This window comes from Macrotis lagotis, chromosome 8 (genome assembly GCF_037893015.1).
Source record: "Macrotis lagotis isolate mMagLag1 chromosome 8, bilby.v1.9.chrom.fasta, whole genome shotgun sequence".
NCBI classification, from domain to species: domain Eukaryota; kingdom Metazoa; phylum Chordata; class Mammalia; order Peramelemorphia; family Peramelidae; genus Macrotis; species Macrotis lagotis.
This window is the reverse complement of record NC_133665.1, coordinates 99,022,096-99,040,551: the sequence shown is the minus strand read 5'-3', so window position 1 is coordinate 99,040,551 and position 18,456 is coordinate 99,022,096. Positions and strand designations below refer to the sequence as shown.

Below are 18,456 nucleotides of genomic sequence, written 5' to 3'. Positions count from 1 at the left end.
GATGTAGCTGCATACAAGTACTACGCTGCATTACATTACAGGTCTGACAATCACCCTGGTGACAAAGACCTTTCCTACTCCTCTAAGTTGTTTTGGCTGGAAAAAATGTTTTACCATGATCTTTTCTTGATTCTGTTACTCCAAAATTAGATTTAGATATTATTTTAAAGATTTGGAGAGAAATTTGGAGGAATTTATGTGAGTTTCTGGCTTTACTTTGCCAACCTAGGGTGGAGGTTCTTGAAAAAGCTTTAAGAAATCCATGAATATGGATAGGAAAAAAACATACTATTTCAATTCAATTGGTTTAATCTGTAGTCTTATGTATTTAAAAATATTATTTTGAGAAGAGGTTCTTAAGATTATACCAGACTGTCAAAGGGAAAGTTTAGAATCCTAAGTTTACAAGTTGGACCAAGTGGTTTTCTCCACCTAAATTTTTACAAAAAGGAAACCTTTTCCCTGGAATTGATTTACTTTCTTTAGGACCATTTCATTGCCTTTGTTTAATTTTTGTTCTCATATATAATTTAAATAGCATTATTAACCATTCAAGTACAGTAGTATCTGGAAAAACTGTACTATGGGTTTCTTTCAAGAACATGCTCAATACAATACTAGTCAAAAACTCAGAACCAAGTATTCTGGAAACAACACCTATACTGTTTTGATCTACCTATAAGGCTCAATTATCAATTACTAGAATATTTGTCAGAAGGATTACAATAAAAGTGATCCTAGCTGATTCAGTCCTTCTAAGTTCAGGAGGGGAAGAAGACAGATCTTGGATGACTAGTCAGCTCCATACTAGTTGGCAGTATCTTTGGATTCATTTCTTCATTATCTCCTCTCTATGCACTAATCAATTCTCCCCAAGTTCTCCAGCTTAGCAATCATTTGTTGCTCATGGTTTCCATTATGTGGTTTAACTTTTCTTTCACCATTTCACTTAAATTGTTTAATTGCTTTCTGAATTTTTTTTTCATGTTCCTACTTCCCAGCTAGTTGCTTCAATACCTCAGCTTTATGAGGCTTGTGTCTTTATTGTTTCTCCTTTCTTCTGATTTCTTTCAGAGAAATATCTTTCTTTTTTGGAGAGAACAGAGGGAACTGTGCTCAAATACCAAGCACGATTCTCTAGTTGTTTCACCAGGGCATCAGAAGAAACCATGGTGAAAAAAAGACCACAAGAGAAAGGCAGTAAACTCTTAGACAATCCACACATGGAGAAAAAAATCCTCTGCTCTCACCACAGTAGAAACTGAGATTCCATAATAGTACCTGGTAATCATATGTTCCTATTGTTTCTTGGGATAAGGAAAAGGCAGACACTATAGGTTGGATTGGGTCAGCCCCTAAGAGCCAAAGGGGCTGCTCATCTATCATGAAGGCATAGTTCCATCTCTGGTTCATGGTTCTGCTGTTCTCACAGTTCTGAGAGCCTTGACTGAGCTTTACTTACTACATTCATTAGGACAGCAAGCTGTGCACAGCCCAAGATGGTCTGGCTAGCACAAGCATTTGTAACTTTCTTCCTAATTTTTGGTACTGCTGTATTAAAATTATTCCTTTCTGGTCTTTAAAAAGGGATGAGAGAAATATCAAAGAATTGAGGAAAATGAATAATGGAGTGTTTACTACAGGTCTAATTCAGGATGAGAATCACATCTTTACTTTTTTAAGAAACTTCTTGGGGCAGCTAGGTGGGCACAGTGGATAGAGCACTGGCTCTGGAATCAGGAGGACCTGGGTTCAAATCCAACCTTAGACACTTAATATCTAGCTGTGTGACCTTGGGCAAGTCACTTAATCCCATAGCCTTAATAAATAAAAGAAATTTCTTGAAGAGGGAAAAAGAATAAAAACCCCAAAATTGGTCAATTCTTGAATCAGACATTTGACCTAGTCTTTGGCAGGAATAATTATGGTGCTAATGAGAGTTCACCCCTACTCACCATGCTAAGGAAAACCTGCAATATGTAATCAGTATAGAGATTAGAGATGAAAAATTTATATGGACCTATGAGTGACATGAAGATTCAAAAGTACACAAGGACCTGGGGTTTAATAATTAGTCCCAGATATTTTCAGGAAACTTTGATATCCAAGACATAAAGGGAACTGACCCAAACATATAGTAAGCATATAAACTATCAAGACAAACTGTAAACCATTTAACAAAAGCATTAATATATTGCAAATAATTAATGAAAAAAATTCAAAAATCAACAACTCTGAGGTTTTCTTTCACACCCATCAAAGGACAAAAGATGAAAAGACAGAAATAGTTAAAGTTGGAGGTACATTGGGAATACAGTTTACTGCACTTTTTGCTGGTGGTATTGTGCACTAATAGGTCCAAGCACTCTTAAAAATAATTTAATGGTTAAAAAAAAGATACATTACTTGACTGGAAGACATATTAAGAATTGATAGTGAATGAAAACTAAAGAACCAGGAGAATAACAACTATAATACAGTAAAATGAAAGAATACCAAAACGTAGCTGAATTTTTATTACAGACCATGATTACTACTATAGTGGTCAGAAAACAAAACCCTACTTCTTTTACTACATGATTGGTAGAGCAATGGGAAAATACAGGTATGATAAACTATGGCTAGTTCTGTTATGAACAACAGGGAAGGATATTAGGAAATGGCTTTTGCTTTTAAAAGAATAAGTATATTTAATAAAACAAATGGGAAAGGAGGAAAAAATTTTTAAAAGGCTAAACTGCATTTTTTTCCTCAAGAATGGTTCTAAAAATCACCAAGTTCCCATCTTACTTACAGCCTCCTTCTCCCTGTCCATGATCGTTTCCAGTTCCTCAAAATGGCGGAGTTTTATCTCTAGTTTCTTCATTTGTGTCTCAACCAGCAGGGCTACCAGAGATTTGATCTTTCTTTCTTCCACAGCAGCAAGATGCTAAAGCCAAAAAACCCAAACAAGTTAATTAAAATACTAGTTTCAAATGTAAACTAAACTAAAACTCAGTAACAATAGTCTATATACTTCTACTAGGAATCAAAGTTAAAGACATGTATGTCCCTTCCTCTTTATCAAGGAATTGTTGTGTGAAGTGTCTGTTTGCAGTGTGTTTCGTGAAAAAAATTTTTTTTATCACTATCACATTTATTTTAAAATAAATATTTCTTTAAAACTTAACATGAAAAAAACCCATCCAAAGTTGTACTTTAGTAGGGATTCTCTTTCAAGTAAAAATTTCCTCTTTGTTCAGATTTACCACATTTCTGTTCTTTTCTAATTTTTAATTGAGTCCATAAAACTTGAAGTTGATGTTTTTAGCCAACTAGTCTAATCTATTTTTCAACTGTATAAAACAATTAAAACATCATTCTATAATATTGCAATGACTATATACTTTCATTGTCTGGAAATTTTGAAGATTCTTCAAACTATTTGAAAAAGAAAATTTGCAAAATAAGAAGATAAAGGATAAAACAGAGATTAAAAAGAGGTTTCATGTAAACTTCAATGGATTATTCTAGGAGCCAATATTCAATAATTTTTTTTATTCTCTAAGAGATAATTTCCTAAGTTTGACCTGCACCTGCTTTTTTGTACAACCATGAAGAATGGTTTTTACATTTTAAAATAAAGTTTTAATGTATTTGAAAATGTAAAATTCATTTTTAGGCCTGCCAGTTTGCCCAATTTGTCAGTCTCTATTTTAGACTAAACCCCTCACTTTAAAAATTATGAAACAAATTAGACTAGAGGGGCTAAAATGACTTGCCATACATAGGTCACTGAGCAAAGCAGAGATGGCAACAAAACTTGGGCATTACTCAAGTTACAATACTCTTTCTACTTTTACCACTTAAAACTTTTTCTCTCAATCATTGAGCTGAATACAGAAAAAAAACTCGATTCTTCAAAGACCTGGAAGTATGCTTTTCATAGATAGAGAGCAAAAATTATTTTACTTGCTTTCTTGAGTGGCGGGGGCTGAAAAAAAAAATCCATCACACTAGTAATAATCTCTGTGCTGTTTTTGTTTAGTCCCTTCATTGGGAACTTCACTGAAAGCTATAGCTTAACAGGACCCTCCAGAGTTTCATCTGTGTGGGCAAAGTCCACATTATGCACTTTCAGAGAATTGAGTGATCAAACATGAAATAAATTCTAAGAAACTGTCTATTAACTGAAAGTGAAGAGGTAACTTAGTATGAAGTGCGCAAATTTGGGATTTTTTTTTTTGAGAGCTTGGCATGGTAGTATTATTCCATTAGACCAAGAGTATACTCTCACCTTGGGCAAGCCACTTAACCCCATTGCCTTGCAAAAAAAAAAAAAAAAAAAAGAATACACTCTGCAAGACATGACTCAGATAGTGATTAAATTCCAATGTGAAAAATGAACCAAGAACAAGCTAGAAAGATTATAAGCAGATAGTCTCCTCCAAGAGTTTTAGGCCAAAGGGTAATATTAAACATTTTTTAAAAAGATGGGGGGGTGAAGATGAGGGGTGGAGAAACAACCCAAAAACATGTGAGACATCCAGGTATCTAAAATTCTAAGACCTGTTTGAAGTTAAGAGTTTTAGAGTCAAATTGGTACTTTGATTAACCCTCTAATTTTCAAGTATTTCAGTGAATTTCTCCATATCAGATATGGGAAATAATTCACTGGAGTGTAAACAATAAAAGAATAATATGTTTTTATTTAAGAAGTGGGTTTTCAATATGGAAGTTTTAATTATTCTTTCATATAAGTTCTTATTTTTGTCTATATGATTATCAAAATCAAAATCATCTGTACTTTTATGCTTATGAATTATTTTATAAGAAAAAGGAAACATTCTACTTAAATGAAAATCAAAAGGTAAACCATCAAGCCAGGAGATATTCTCTGACCTGGTGTAAGGCAGAAAAATAACTTCCTTCATTTATGAATTAAATATCACTCAGACTCTAAAGGATTTTTTTTTATGAGAATCCACATGTTTTTCCTCCATTTAACTGAAATCCAGATGGACTGTGCCAGCCTAACTCCACAGAAGCTAAAGGTTCAAATATTTTGTTTTCTGAGGTAAACCACATTTGGAGACATCTTTAACAATAAAAGTGTCTTACAACTATTGAATATTGACATGAGATTTAGGGGGAGAGAGAAAAGAAAAGAAATAAGCACTTAGGAGGTAAATGTTCTTATTTCCCATATTTCACAAGAGAGAAAACTGAGGCCAAAACAGGTAAAGTGAACTGCCCAGGGTAAGACAGCTAGTAAATAACTGAGACTGGATTTGAATTCAAGAATTAGTTGTTCTATTCATTTTGCCACCAACTTTGTTCATTTAATAAAATCTAAAATATATGCAGACCTTAAAATGATGATAGCATCATGTTCTTATGGGGGAAAGTATTGTCTTACTAAAACATTCACTGCACATGTTCTTTACTAATTTTTCTTGGTAAACTAGAAATATGATTTAATTTTGAAAATATTCTTTGTATACCGTATTTTGGGGAATGTCTAAACTATACCTGTAAGACTTAGTTTCAAATGATGAATAATTAAAAAATGAAATATTTTATCCCAATAATGGTGCTTTGAGAGGAGGGGGGGCGAAGTACTAAGTCCTCCTTTTCTCCCAAAATTATACCCTAAAAGTAGACTTTTTAAAATCATTTTAGGATACATATGTTTGGGATAGCAGTGATGAGAAAGAATAATTAAATTTTCCATACTGAAAACCCCAATTGTAAAATAAAAACATATTATTCTTTTATTGTTTATAGTCCAGTGAATTATTTCCCATACCTGATATGGAGAAATTCACTGAAATACTTGAAAACTAGAGGGTTAATCAAAGTACCAATTGGCTAAAATTATGTCAGCTTAGCATATCACCACTTACTACCATACCCCTTCCCTACCTCCAAAGCACAAAAGAAAAATAGATTGCATTATAAACTACAGCAGGATTACACAACCTTAAGAGTTTTTATTGAAACAATAGACAATATATTTTGATTTCCCATTTTACTAAGAGCTCTTCAGTAACAAGGTTTCATTTACTAAAGCATTTAGTAAATCCACAGGATACCACATTAAAATCATGGGCCTCAGGCCACATTTTGGACAGCCCTGAACTACAGAATGAGAATAGGCTTACCTTTCCAAGACTAGAAAATGTAAACAGGTTCTCCTCCCTCTCTATCTCTCTATCAATCTAAGACATACACAAAGATGCACATCCTTCTCCTCAAAACACTGTCTACATATTCCAAGTTTTTAAAAAAATTCATGTAACTACACTACTATACTAAGAAGAATCACAAATTTACATGACACTTCGAGGTTTACAGAATACTTTTCACAAGATATTCCTGCAAATTTGGCATTATATCTAATGTACAGATAAGAAACTGAGGCCCAGAAAGACCATGTTACTTAAACTACCACAGCTAGTAAGCATGGAGATTAGGATCTGAAGGAATAGATCTAGCCAAAGTATTTCCACTACACTAAAATGCCCCTCAGGTTTACTATGGAGATTAGATGGAATGAATACAAAAATAAAAAAACAGCAGCATCATAAACATGTAAGAATCTAGAAAGAGTTTAAGAACTAATTTATTTCTTAGATATTGCAAAATAATGAACCCCTAAGTATTTATATAAGCTATATGTCTTTGAAACAGTCTATCCACTCTATGCCAGAAAATTGAACTTTTCCCATTTGAACTATCTTACGAAAATTCTTAAGTACCATATTCTAAAGTTCGCACTTGGGCTGAAGTGCCAAACATTCTAACTCTACTTTAGAAAAGGGTGTAATACCAATGAGTTGATCATGTGGTCCAAATACCAAAATGTACATTTACCTAAAAGACTATTTTATGTACTTGAAAACAGGGTAAAGTGCTCATATGGAGGTCAGAAGAAGAGACACAAAACATTTTCAAGGTCTCTCTGAAGAATATTAGTATCAGGATAGCTAGGTGGCAGGCACAGTGGATAGAGCACTGGCCCTGGAGTCAGGAGAATCTGAGTTCAAATCTGGCTTCAAACAGTTCAGACTTACTAGTTGTGTGACCTTGGACAAGTCACTTAGTTTCAATATCCCACAAAAAGACAAAAAAAAAAATGTTAATAGCAATTATGAGACATGGGAGATGCAGTTACAGGGTGACCCAGTATGATGTTACCACAACAAAGGACAAGGCAGAATCAATATAGCACTAAGGAAACATGTAATGTGCACATCTAGAGATACCTCCATTCAAATGGACTACTTATACCTGATCAACAGTAAGGACTTTCAAGTTCATACTGGACTGACCAGCAACAGTCAAAGACATACCCTGAACACAAGCCAATCATGATATCACTGATCCTCTTTGGGTATGAAGGACTAAAAATTATGAGTTATATATAAATATCTAAACTTGGCAATGTGAAACAATGTATGAATTAAAAGGTATGGGAAAGAGGGGCAGCCTAAAGCAAAACTTGACTTAAAGTTATAACATGGATTCAAATACGTCTGCTACTTACAACCTGTGTAACCTCAAGCAACTCATTTCATTTTTTAGGGTTTCAGTTTCTGTCTCTGTAAAATGAGAAAGTTGAAACAGATGATCTTTGACAGCCCATGCAGCTCTAAATTCTATGATCCAATTATTCTATTCCTGTGACCCTAGGATTTTTAATATAATACTTTTGCATTCCATGGTTGTTCAACAGCCATTCTTGACTAACTACCTAAAAGCATAATAACACAGTTGTTTTCTTAGGAGGAAATTAGTAGTTTGGTCATTGGGCTGTTTGTGAACCAACATAGATTCACTAAGGACACATGCAGGGTAGAAAAAAGATTATACTTGAAGGTTGGGAACCTAGAGTCACCACCAAGAAAGCTGCTGGGGGGGGGGGGGGGGGGGGGGCGGGGGCGGGGTGGGCGGCGGCTAGGTGGCACAGTGGATAAAGCACCAGCCCTGGAGTCAGGAGTACCTGGGTTCAAATCTGGTCTCAGACACTTAATAATTACCTAGCTGTGTGGCCTTGAGCAAACCACTTAACTCCATTTGCCTTGCAAAAACCTAAAAAAAAAAAAAAGCTGCTTGATCTGAGGAAAGTCATTTGGTCATCTGGACCTCAATTACCTCATCTCTACAATTGTGAAGCTGAGATTACTTCCAGTTCTAATTTGTTAATTGTTCTAACATTAACAGAGTGATGAACACTTGAATAGTAGACTTAAGGAGATATCAAAGGACTCAGAAATGCCAAGTGGCAAAGGAATTCACCAAACAAGCCCAACAAGTAAATTATGTTAACTTGTGAAAATAGAGTAACAGCTAAATGGCTTTCCACATTGCTATTTAATAAGCAATTATTATGTTCCCAAGTCTAACTGATTCAGAAAGAAAAATACTGTGGGGAGGAGAGGAGTGTATTAAGTAACTAAACAAATCGACATCTCTCAGGAAAAAAATGACAACTATTAATTGTACAACTTCAAATCATTTCAGTAACTCAATTGGATAACAACTTTGTTAAAATTAGAATGCTAGGGACAATGACATATAACAAAAGGTGCTTTGTAAATAGTAGGCTTATAGAACCTACTGGTAGAATACTAGATTTAGTCATAAGGTCTGCTCTTAATTCTCAAATTCTACCATTTACTGTTTTGATGAATCTAAGAGTATTTCTTCATATCTGGAAAACGGATAATATTATTTGTATTACATGCCTCTGAGTCCTTTTGTAACAATTAAATAAGAAAATTTATGCGAAACACTTTCTAGTTATTATATAAAGTACATTTCAATATCTTATTTTATCATTATAATCAGAAACATTCAAGCATTCCTGGTCAAAAGAGTAAAAACTAGCCTTGCTTAAGCAAGTTTGCTTATGGAGACTATGTTTCAAGGTACCTCTATTCATCTAAGCTCTTTCCTAGATGGTTCACAAGTGCCAGAGCTCATGAGCACATGCTATATATTGCCTTCTGCTTTCGTTTCAGATGGGAAGGGTACTGAATTCTTTGTTAATAGATTAAACATCAGAAGGATGATTACCCAGCAGCTGCCTGTTTGGGTGAGAAGGCTATAAAGGTACCATATTAACAAACAGAAAGAAAAGTCATTATGGGCAGAAGTGTAAGATATGTTACCATTAATCGGCAAATAGTTTTTTAAAATGCTGAAAATTTGTAAAGGAATTATGATTTTAGAGAGCATAACAAGGAAGGAAGAAACTAGAAAAGAAACTAATTTCTGGAATGGTTTGAGCTAATTTAGCACAAAGTAAGGAAAAAATAGGATTTGACCCTTTTCAAACGTTTCTTCAATATATACTATGCAGTTAACACCACATGTTATAAAAATGAAACCACCCATAGAGAAGCTGGCAATTCTATGTATAAAAAGAGCTATTTTAGGAGACTTTCATTTCCTTTAAATTAATATGAACAGTACAAAGCATATTTTTTAGAAATGAAAATAATAGAACAAATTAAATATAAATTTTCCATGATCAGCAATTAACGTTTTAACAAATTTCAGATCAAAATTGTAGGGGGAATAAAAAACTATCAAAGCTTATCAAGCTAAACTAACAAACTGATGAAAATCTACTTCTTTTAGGTCCATTATTTATACTACTTTCTCCACATATATTAATTTAGGAATAAATAAGCATCATTAAATGAAATCAATAAATACTAATAACACAAGGTACCATGTACTAAATATTTGTCAATTATTCAAAAGAGAACATGACAACATAATTTGGAAGGACCCTGGAAAACTAATGTAAAAAGAATTACAAACCTTTGCTTTGGTGGCAGCTGAGGCAAGAGCAGCTGCTGCAGCTGTGGCAACATTTCCTTCAGAAATCTCATGTTCTACTTTTTTCTTTCCAGTATCATTCTCTCTCTCTTTACATGCATCATTTTCTTTATTCTCTTCGCCATCCTTCTCTTCTGAAATGAAGGGAAGACACATTCTTAAAGCGTTTGGCTTTATGATTGTTTTAACCAAACCACAAATATAGCCTTCTATATACCTCAGCATTAAGACAATAAATTAGTCTCTGATAGGGTCAAGTTTTTTAAATGACATATTCTATCTTCTTACATTTTTATTTTCCCTTAAGCTCTGTGCTAATATAAACAAGCACTCAGTATAACTAGAGAAAAGAATTGCTCTGGGTAAAATGGGACATTTAAGAATCCTAAGTTTTAACAACACAAAATTTAAAAAATGCTCTGGTAAATTCTAATGAGCAAACAGATGCTTTATGATGAAAAAAAAAATGGAGGGAGGCGGTGGTGGCTAGGTGATGAACTGAACCTGGGGTCAGGAGGACCCAAGTTCAAATTTGAGGCCTCAAATACTAAATAATAATAATCTAAGTTGTGTGACCTTGAGCTGAATGATGTTATGCATTGCCTTGCAAAAAAACTGATATTAACAAAAATAAGAGCAAGAATAAAAATTCTCAAATACAAGTAATGAATAAAATGTTAATGTGGGATAGAGCCAAGTATCAAATATAAAATAAAGCATTTTGATTTTGTAAAACTGAAATGTTTTCAAACAAATAAAAATATCACAGGTAGGATGAGAAGAGAAACTGATCAACTGTGAATAAAGGTTTTTATTAAATACTTCCAATAAGGGTTTGATAATCAAAATACACAAATAAGAAAAATATGTATGACCAAAAGTCATTTTCAAAGAAAATAGTAGCCAAAGTATATGAATCATTAATTTTCAGAAGAATTAAAAACTATTAACCATATTAAAGAATGCTAAATAACAGAATTACAAATCAAAATAACTCTTAAGTTCCACCTCATACCAAAAAATTGGCAAATATATAAAAAAGACAAGGACAGTTAATTACAAAAAACAAAAAAAAAATGTGAATTACTGTTGGATTCAGAAATGGGTTTGATGCATTACAGAAAAGATGATGCTGAAAGATGATATTTTAGTGAGGTTTGGGTTTTTTTTTGGCAAGGCAATGGGTTTAAGTGATTGCCCAAGGTCACACAGCTAGGTGATTATTACAAATCTGAGGCTGGATCTGTCAGGTCCTCCTGACTCCAGGGCTGATGCTCTATCCACTGTACCACCTAGATTATACTTTAAGAAGTTTCCATCAATACCTGACTTGGTGTCCTCATTAACTTCACTATCCTGTTCCTTCTCAATACTTTTCTCATTTTCTCCATCCTGGGCTTTATCATTTTCATCAGTTTCATTTTCTCCTTTGTTATCAACCTAAAAAGAAAGTTACAAAGAGGAAAAAATACTTTTAGGGGGTAATAAAATTTTTATGACCATCATATAACCCAAATACTGCTTATTAGACATTTCAAATTGAATATTACAATGACATGCTAAATTGAGTATATCCAAAGAAGAACTCAACTGTTAGCCCTAAACCCAACCATCTTCCAAACTTCTCTATTCTTTTGAAAAGAACACCAACAAAAGATACCAATATTCATTTGCCTAGTCTTTCACAGTAGTAATTTTGACTTTACCCTCAAATCTTTACTTTGCCACAATACATATTTCCAATCAGTTTCCATTTCATGCCGTTTCTAACTCCACAAACCTCAGGCATCTAACACAATCTCTCTATTTATAAAAACATAATCTGACTTTAGGAGACCTCATCACCTACATTCAAATCCTCATCACTTCATCATACCAAGATTATTACACTGGCTTTGTAACTGGTTTCCTTGACTTTTACCATTCCAAATCAATTCTGACTACATAGCAAATGTTAAAAAACTTCATTTTTTACTGCCTAAATACCATTTACCATGAACACCCCCCCAAGGTACCAGGTACCACAAAGCAGAATTAAAGATTTGACAGCATACTCTCTTCTCCCTTAAGACTGTAATTTTTATTTTTAAGGTGAGAAATTTAAAAAGACTAGATTTTTTGGAGGGGTGAGGGAACAATGTTCATGAAATTTTTGAAAAATTAAAATCTAAATATTTAGATTCTAATTTAACAATTCCATCAATGTTTGTTAAGTGCTCAAATGCAAAGGCATTGCAATAATATCCCATTCTACTCAAACCAAAAAGGGAAAATAGCATAAACAAAATAAGGAATTTGGGGATCATCTGTTTTGTTTTTTTGAGTTTTTTTACAAGGCAATAGGGTTAAGTGATTTGCCCAAGGTCACACAGCTAGGTAATTATTAAGTGTCTGAGGCCAGATTTGAACTTGAAAGGAAGCACAAAATCCACCACAATCAGATGAGTTTCTATCAAAGAATCCATTGTGACACCCTTTTCGTAAGTAAGGCAATAATATGGTACAAACCACACCAATCTGGGTAGTTAATTTCCAAGCTAAAACAATTAGTAGAGAAACTATGATGTCCATATTAAATTAGAATCTAAATGAATTATCACAAGAATTAGTGCTAGAAAGATATTTTGGAGTCAGTTTTGTAGACTTAAGACTCCACTGTCTCAGGAATCCTGCATTTACTAATAACAAATTTCAAAAGTAATCTGGATTGTGAGGCATAAAGACAACAAGAAACACTATTATGTGGTATAAAGGAAACTGGACTACAGGTAAGATGATCCAAAATCTGTGTGTCAAATCCTTCCTGTGTTTGGGTAAGTTAATTATCCTCCTAGGGTCTCAATTTTCTCATCAATAAAATAAAATTCCTTATAACCTTTTCTATAATCAGTAACTCAATTAAAAAGGGATATACTTATCCTGTGCTCTGACTAATCTAAACTTCTCCTATATTCCCAAGTAAGGACACAAATTGTACCTCTTACCTTGTGATCATTTAATCTTAATTCCATTAGATATTTATTTGTCTTTTTTCAGATTTTTTTTTTATACAAGGCAATGGGGTTTAGTGGCTTGCCCAAGGCCACACGGCTAGGTAATTATTAAGTGTCTGAGGTCGGATTTGAACCCAGGTACTCCTGACTCCAAGGCTGGTGCCCTGTTCACTGCGTCACCTAGCCGCCCTCCATTAGATATTTAGCCAATAACTTCACTAAAGCCCTGCCTAAAAAAGTGATCTTCAAATACTTTATATGGTTTTTGATTTAAGAAAATTCAACTTAACATATTTCACCTTTTCTGTTTGTGGTCCATCTGTCTCTGTTTCCATTTTTTCTTCTTCAGTACCATCTAGAAGGGAAAGAACATAAGTAGCTCAAACATATCCTGTTTACAACAAAGCTGTTGATAATATAAACAGTGATGCTAGAACTACAAGCAAGTTAGATAAATAAATTTGCCCCACCTTGATTTTTAGCTACAAGCTAACATATTATACTAACAATAAACAATGGGTAATAGAGAATTCACTGGGGTTTTCAATCCAGAGACTCAAGCAGTCAACAGATTAGAATTCAATGATATCAACTATCCATAATATATTCATACACTGAAATGTTAAGAACCATATCATATTAGAGTAGTAAATTCATAGGAGAACAGCAATTTCCTCTAGAGCCCTGGAGAACTGACAAATATTCTAAAACTGAAGCAAGTTCAAGTTATTAATAACAGTTAATATTTACATGACACTTTAATGCTTAATATCTTCATATATTATCTCATTTTACACTCACCTAAACACTGAGGTAAGTCTATTTATTATTATTTCTCTTTTAAAGATGAGAAACCAAAGCTCAGAAAAGATGATAACCAGGATCACAAAACATCTATTAAGTATTTGAAGACAGAATTAGGTTCACATCTTTTCCATTTCAAATTGATTGCCCTATCTACTACAATAGAAGAACTCTAAAAGCATCAAACTTAAAACCATCACATACAAGCCCAATATTAATGCCTTTTCTACAAATTTCCCTATTTATACTGATAGCATCATTACATATCCCATCCCTCAGAATCAAAAGTCTGAAATTAGCTCTAATTCTTCCTTTTCTTTCATCCTCCATGTTCAAAATTACTTGCAAAATCCTATAGATTCTATCTTCCAAACATTTTTTTCTGGTGGAGAGGGCAGAGGGCATGGAAAACCTCACAGAGGTTCCTAAATATACTCATGGTGTTCATAACTCAACTGCTAGAAGTGCTTCCAAGGAGGCAATCATACTTCCATACTTCCAACCATACTTCCGCTGTAATCTATTCTCCACTCAGCCAACAAAATATTTGTCTGAAGACTTGGTTTAGAACATGTCACCATCCTCAGTGGCTCCCTACTTGACACCATGATGAAATACAAATTCCTTAGCCCTTGTAAGCTTGAAGGCATTCTACAATGTAGCATTACAGTCTTTTTTCCAGCCTTATTTCCCCTTCAAGCACTCTTTTGTTGTTGTTCCATTGTTTTAATCTTGTCCAGAACTCAGGAAGTTGAATCTTCCTGACTGCAGACCCCTGGTATTTTATCCATTGCCTATATCTGCTCAGTCAAGGAACCTTACCAACCAACAAAACTGGGTAATTCATTATTCTCCATGATGGAACTCACTCTCTCACACACACTCTCTCTCTCTCTCTCTCTCTCTCTCTCTCTCTACCTTTCTGCCCCAGCTTAGATGCTACCTCTTCTTACATTGATGTTCTCCCTGCATTATTTTTCATATTTTCCTGAGGCACTTTATTTATATCTCCCTTTTGCTCCATTAATGTTCTAGCCTGTGTTTTCTTTATGTGTAAATGTTGCACCCCTCACCACTGGAATATAAACTTTGAGAGAAAGAATAATTTTTCTGCTTTTGTATATTTAGGTCCCAAAATAGTGCCTTAGATATAGGACATGCTTAATGATTGTTGAAATGAACTGAATAGTTGATTTCATCTTGCTCAAGTCAGGAGAGTTGTGAATGAGTATTTGAGTAAAAAACACCACACTGAGGTTTTTAAGTAGATTTTTTTTTCCAATTTTTAATGCTAACTTAAGTCTACTTTCCAATAAGCTGAAGACAATACACTAACTCAGAGTCCTTGGAGGGATAGCCTATTTCAGATACCAACACTTAATTATGTATGATTTCAAAACAAACTGATATAAATCACTATTATTACAGTGATGCACATAAATTGGAAAAGGAAAATACTAGAGATGTTTCTAAGATTCTGTTTAAGATTTTGGAATCTCTTGATAGTGTGTATAAACAACTTTGTATATGAGTACCCACAACAGAGTATGGAGCACTTACAAAAACATAATCCATAAATACTAATCGTAATAAAATTACAGATTTAGAACTAGAAATCACCTTAAGGGGTAAACCTAGTCTACTCCTTCAATTCTACAGATTAAAAAACTGAACCTGGAGAGATTAAGCATTTGTTCAAGATCATATAGATAGAAACAATCAAGCCAAGATTGAGACCTACAGAATATACACAAAAAGATTCTATTCACTGTTGAAGACTTGACCAGTTATCCAAACTGAACCACAATTTAAAGTTTTAGAGAATTACCTAGGACACTGAAATGTTAAGTGACTTGCCTACCACAGTAGACTGATTATGTACTATAGGCAAATATTTAATTCAGGACTTCCTAATTTCATTGTTGGTCCTCTATCCATTACAGTCCACTACACACTGCAAAATCTTCCTCATGATTTGGAATGTTCCAGACATGCCAAATTATTGATTTGGCCCCATAAAAACTTATTATACAAAGAAAGTTTATTTTAATACTCTCTTCCATCACTGTGAACTTTTTTTTTTTGGTTACTCTCCTGTTAGAAATACCTGCAATCATAAGACTTGGCAACTTACACTGTTCTTAGAAAGGATGTATATTCCCAGTGTGAAACTCCATAATCATCTGCTCTCTTCATGTTTCCTATGATTCTTTTTTTTTCTTTTAGGTTTTTGCAAGGCAAATGGAGTTAAGTGGTTTGCCCAAAGCCACACAGCTAGGTAATTATTAAGTGTCTGAGACCGGATTTGAACCCAGGTACTCCTGGCTTCAGGGCTGGTGCTTTATCCACTGCGCCACCTAGGCACCCCTCCTATGATTCTTGATCACCACCCCTTATCAAAACTTTGCTACCATATCAGTTTCAAGTCACCATCTGGCATTAATACTGACATGAAACCTATATAATTTAACTGGGACCTAGAGACAAAGATTCAGGGTTTGTTTTTTTCTTTGTTTTTGCAAAGCAATGGGGTTAAGTGACTTGCCCAAGGCCACACAGCTAGGTAATTATTAAGTGTCTGAGGCAGCTTTTAAACTCAGGTACTCCTGACTCCAGGGCCAGTCCTGTATCCACTGCTCCACCTAGCTGCCCCAAAGATTTAGTTTTTTAAAAGATTCTTTAATGGTGAGAATTTCAAGCAATTTGGGAAACAACAGCTATTATCAATTCAATCCCATAAATCCCAGCTTCTATTTTCTATATTGAACAAAAACTCCCCAGATGTGACCATATCTTTATTTTGGGATTATTTGGAAAGTAACACTAAAAAATAAAATGGAATGTTTAAAGCTAGAGTTGACTTGCAATTATGCAAATTTTTAATATATTAAGGGCTTTAGAATTACAAATCTTTATTTTTCGATAAAATCTCAACTATGAAGCTTTAAGTGCTAAGACAGTTGAGAATCATTTAATGTGAAAACTGATATTTATATATACTGCTTACTTTTGAAGGGGAGGGAGGAGAGAAACATGTACTATCCTGTTAACTTCCTGGGTTTACAAATAATATAATTCCAAGAGTTAAACATCCCATCTTATTCTTTCTATTTATAACTGAGCCACCATCAAATCTTCTTGCTGTTTCTTTCAGGATCTCAAATTGACTCTTTTCTTTATTTCACTAAAACTGAAATTCCTAATTAACACTCAGAATCATCCCCCACCCCAGCCCTGCAGAAGTGGGAGTGGTAATGCTTCATTTCTCCATCTCTATTAATTTGATAATCATGTAATGATTTCCCTGATTCTAATCCAGAACTCTGTCAAACTTACCTTTCTAAAATGCTACTTTTTATCAAGTTCCATTCCTAATTCAATAGTTTCCCATTGCATAGAGGGGAAAATGCAAGCACTATAGACTTAAAAAAGCCTGTACAAACTATTTCCACAGCTTATTTCCCCAGGATATCTCCTCATGAGCCTTCTCCTCTAGTTCAATTTGTGGCCACTTGAACATTTCTCTGCTTTCCTACCCCATTCATTACTACTAACATTCTTGCCTTAGGTAAGGAGTGTCATCATTCTGGGACACTACCAACTATATCAAGTTATTTCACTTCCTAAGGCATGAGTTGCCTCATCCCTAAATTAGGGTGGCCAAGTGATTTCTGAAGTTCTTTCCAATGCTAAAAACTTGTGATTCCAATAATCTCTTCAGGAATATATGGGTCATCCATCAAAGACATTATAGTTCTTCAAAAGAACTATGTCTTAAAATGTCATTGCATGAATCATAACATTTAACATGGTGCCTTGCACAGAATACTCTCACTGACAGATTAGCTTAACATATTTCCAGCTAAATTTTACCATAGAAATGACAATATTTATAGGTTTTTAGGTAAAGGTCATCTATTTGATTAGGTATAAGAGTTAAGAGAAGAGTCTACCAGAACATACATCCTTATCAGGCAACAGTGCAATAAAACAAAGAGCAATTTAAGAGACTATCTGTTCCTAAAAATATGAATCTTGCCATCAGACAAATATGACAGCCATTATATCAAACTATTGAATCCTTCCATTGACCAAAGTCCTTGAAATGGAACTGAATTTGTAGATAGTTCAGTCCCAGCCCAAAAGCTAGAAAACTGTTAAGATCTTTTTTCTGTAACAGCAGCAAAGCAGGAGATTCTCTCTCTCTCTCTCTCTCTCTCTCTCTCTCTCTCTCTCTCTCTCTCTCTCTCTCTCTCTCTCTCTCCCTCTCTTTCTCACACACACACACACACACACACACACACACACACAACTTCCTTTACAAGCTTAACTGCCAAATTCTTCATTCACATAGCTGTCTGACTTAGAACTATTTGGCTTGGAATAGTGTTTTGAAAATCCACATGGTGAGAAGCACTCAGCTATTTATAAACTGTGAATTGTATTTGATGATATGGAATGTAATTAACACAGTCATTTCTGGGCCTCCTGTTCCTGAAAAGTGACATGCACAACAATATTATCATCAGGGTTGTCTTCTCAACCACATGCTAGATTACACATCAGTTTCTGTTTTTCTCTGAAAGTATTTTAAAAACTAAAAGGCATATAAATAAATGGTTATTAAATCCAGTGACATAGCCCTACTCTTTACAGAGAGGTGCCTTTCAGTTTATTATAACAGTTTTTAGACACTGTAATCCAAATAATTATTAGATGGCTCCCTTGACCATTTATTCAATATAACAAATGATTTCTCCTGCTTCTTGTCCAATCTCTGCTAAAGACTAATATGCATGACCTATGTCATTTACTAGTCAGCTATTCT

General features: G+C 34.2%; 1 protein-coding gene across 2 annotated transcripts in view; it reads right to left on the bottom strand.

The window, feature by feature from the left end:
• Window positions 1-18,456, bottom strand: part of SMARCC1 (SWI/SNF related BAF chromatin remodeling complex subunit C1) — a 159,517-nt gene that overhangs the window by 24,842 nt on the left and 116,219 nt on the right. The window contains exons 22-25 of one of the 2 annotated variants that reach the window (XM_074197712.1): window positions 13,124-13,179; window positions 11,157-11,271; window positions 9,814-9,965; window positions 2,795-2,929 (exon numbers count right to left, since the gene is read on the bottom strand). In XM_074197712.1, coding sequence (XP_074053813.1) covers window positions 2,795-2,929; window positions 9,814-9,965; window positions 11,157-11,271; window positions 13,124-13,179 — 458 coding nt within the window. The remainder of the gene's footprint in view (window positions 1-2,794; window positions 2,930-9,813; window positions 9,966-11,156; window positions 11,272-13,123; window positions 13,180-18,456) is intronic. The other variant, XM_074197713.1, reaches the window with a different exon arrangement.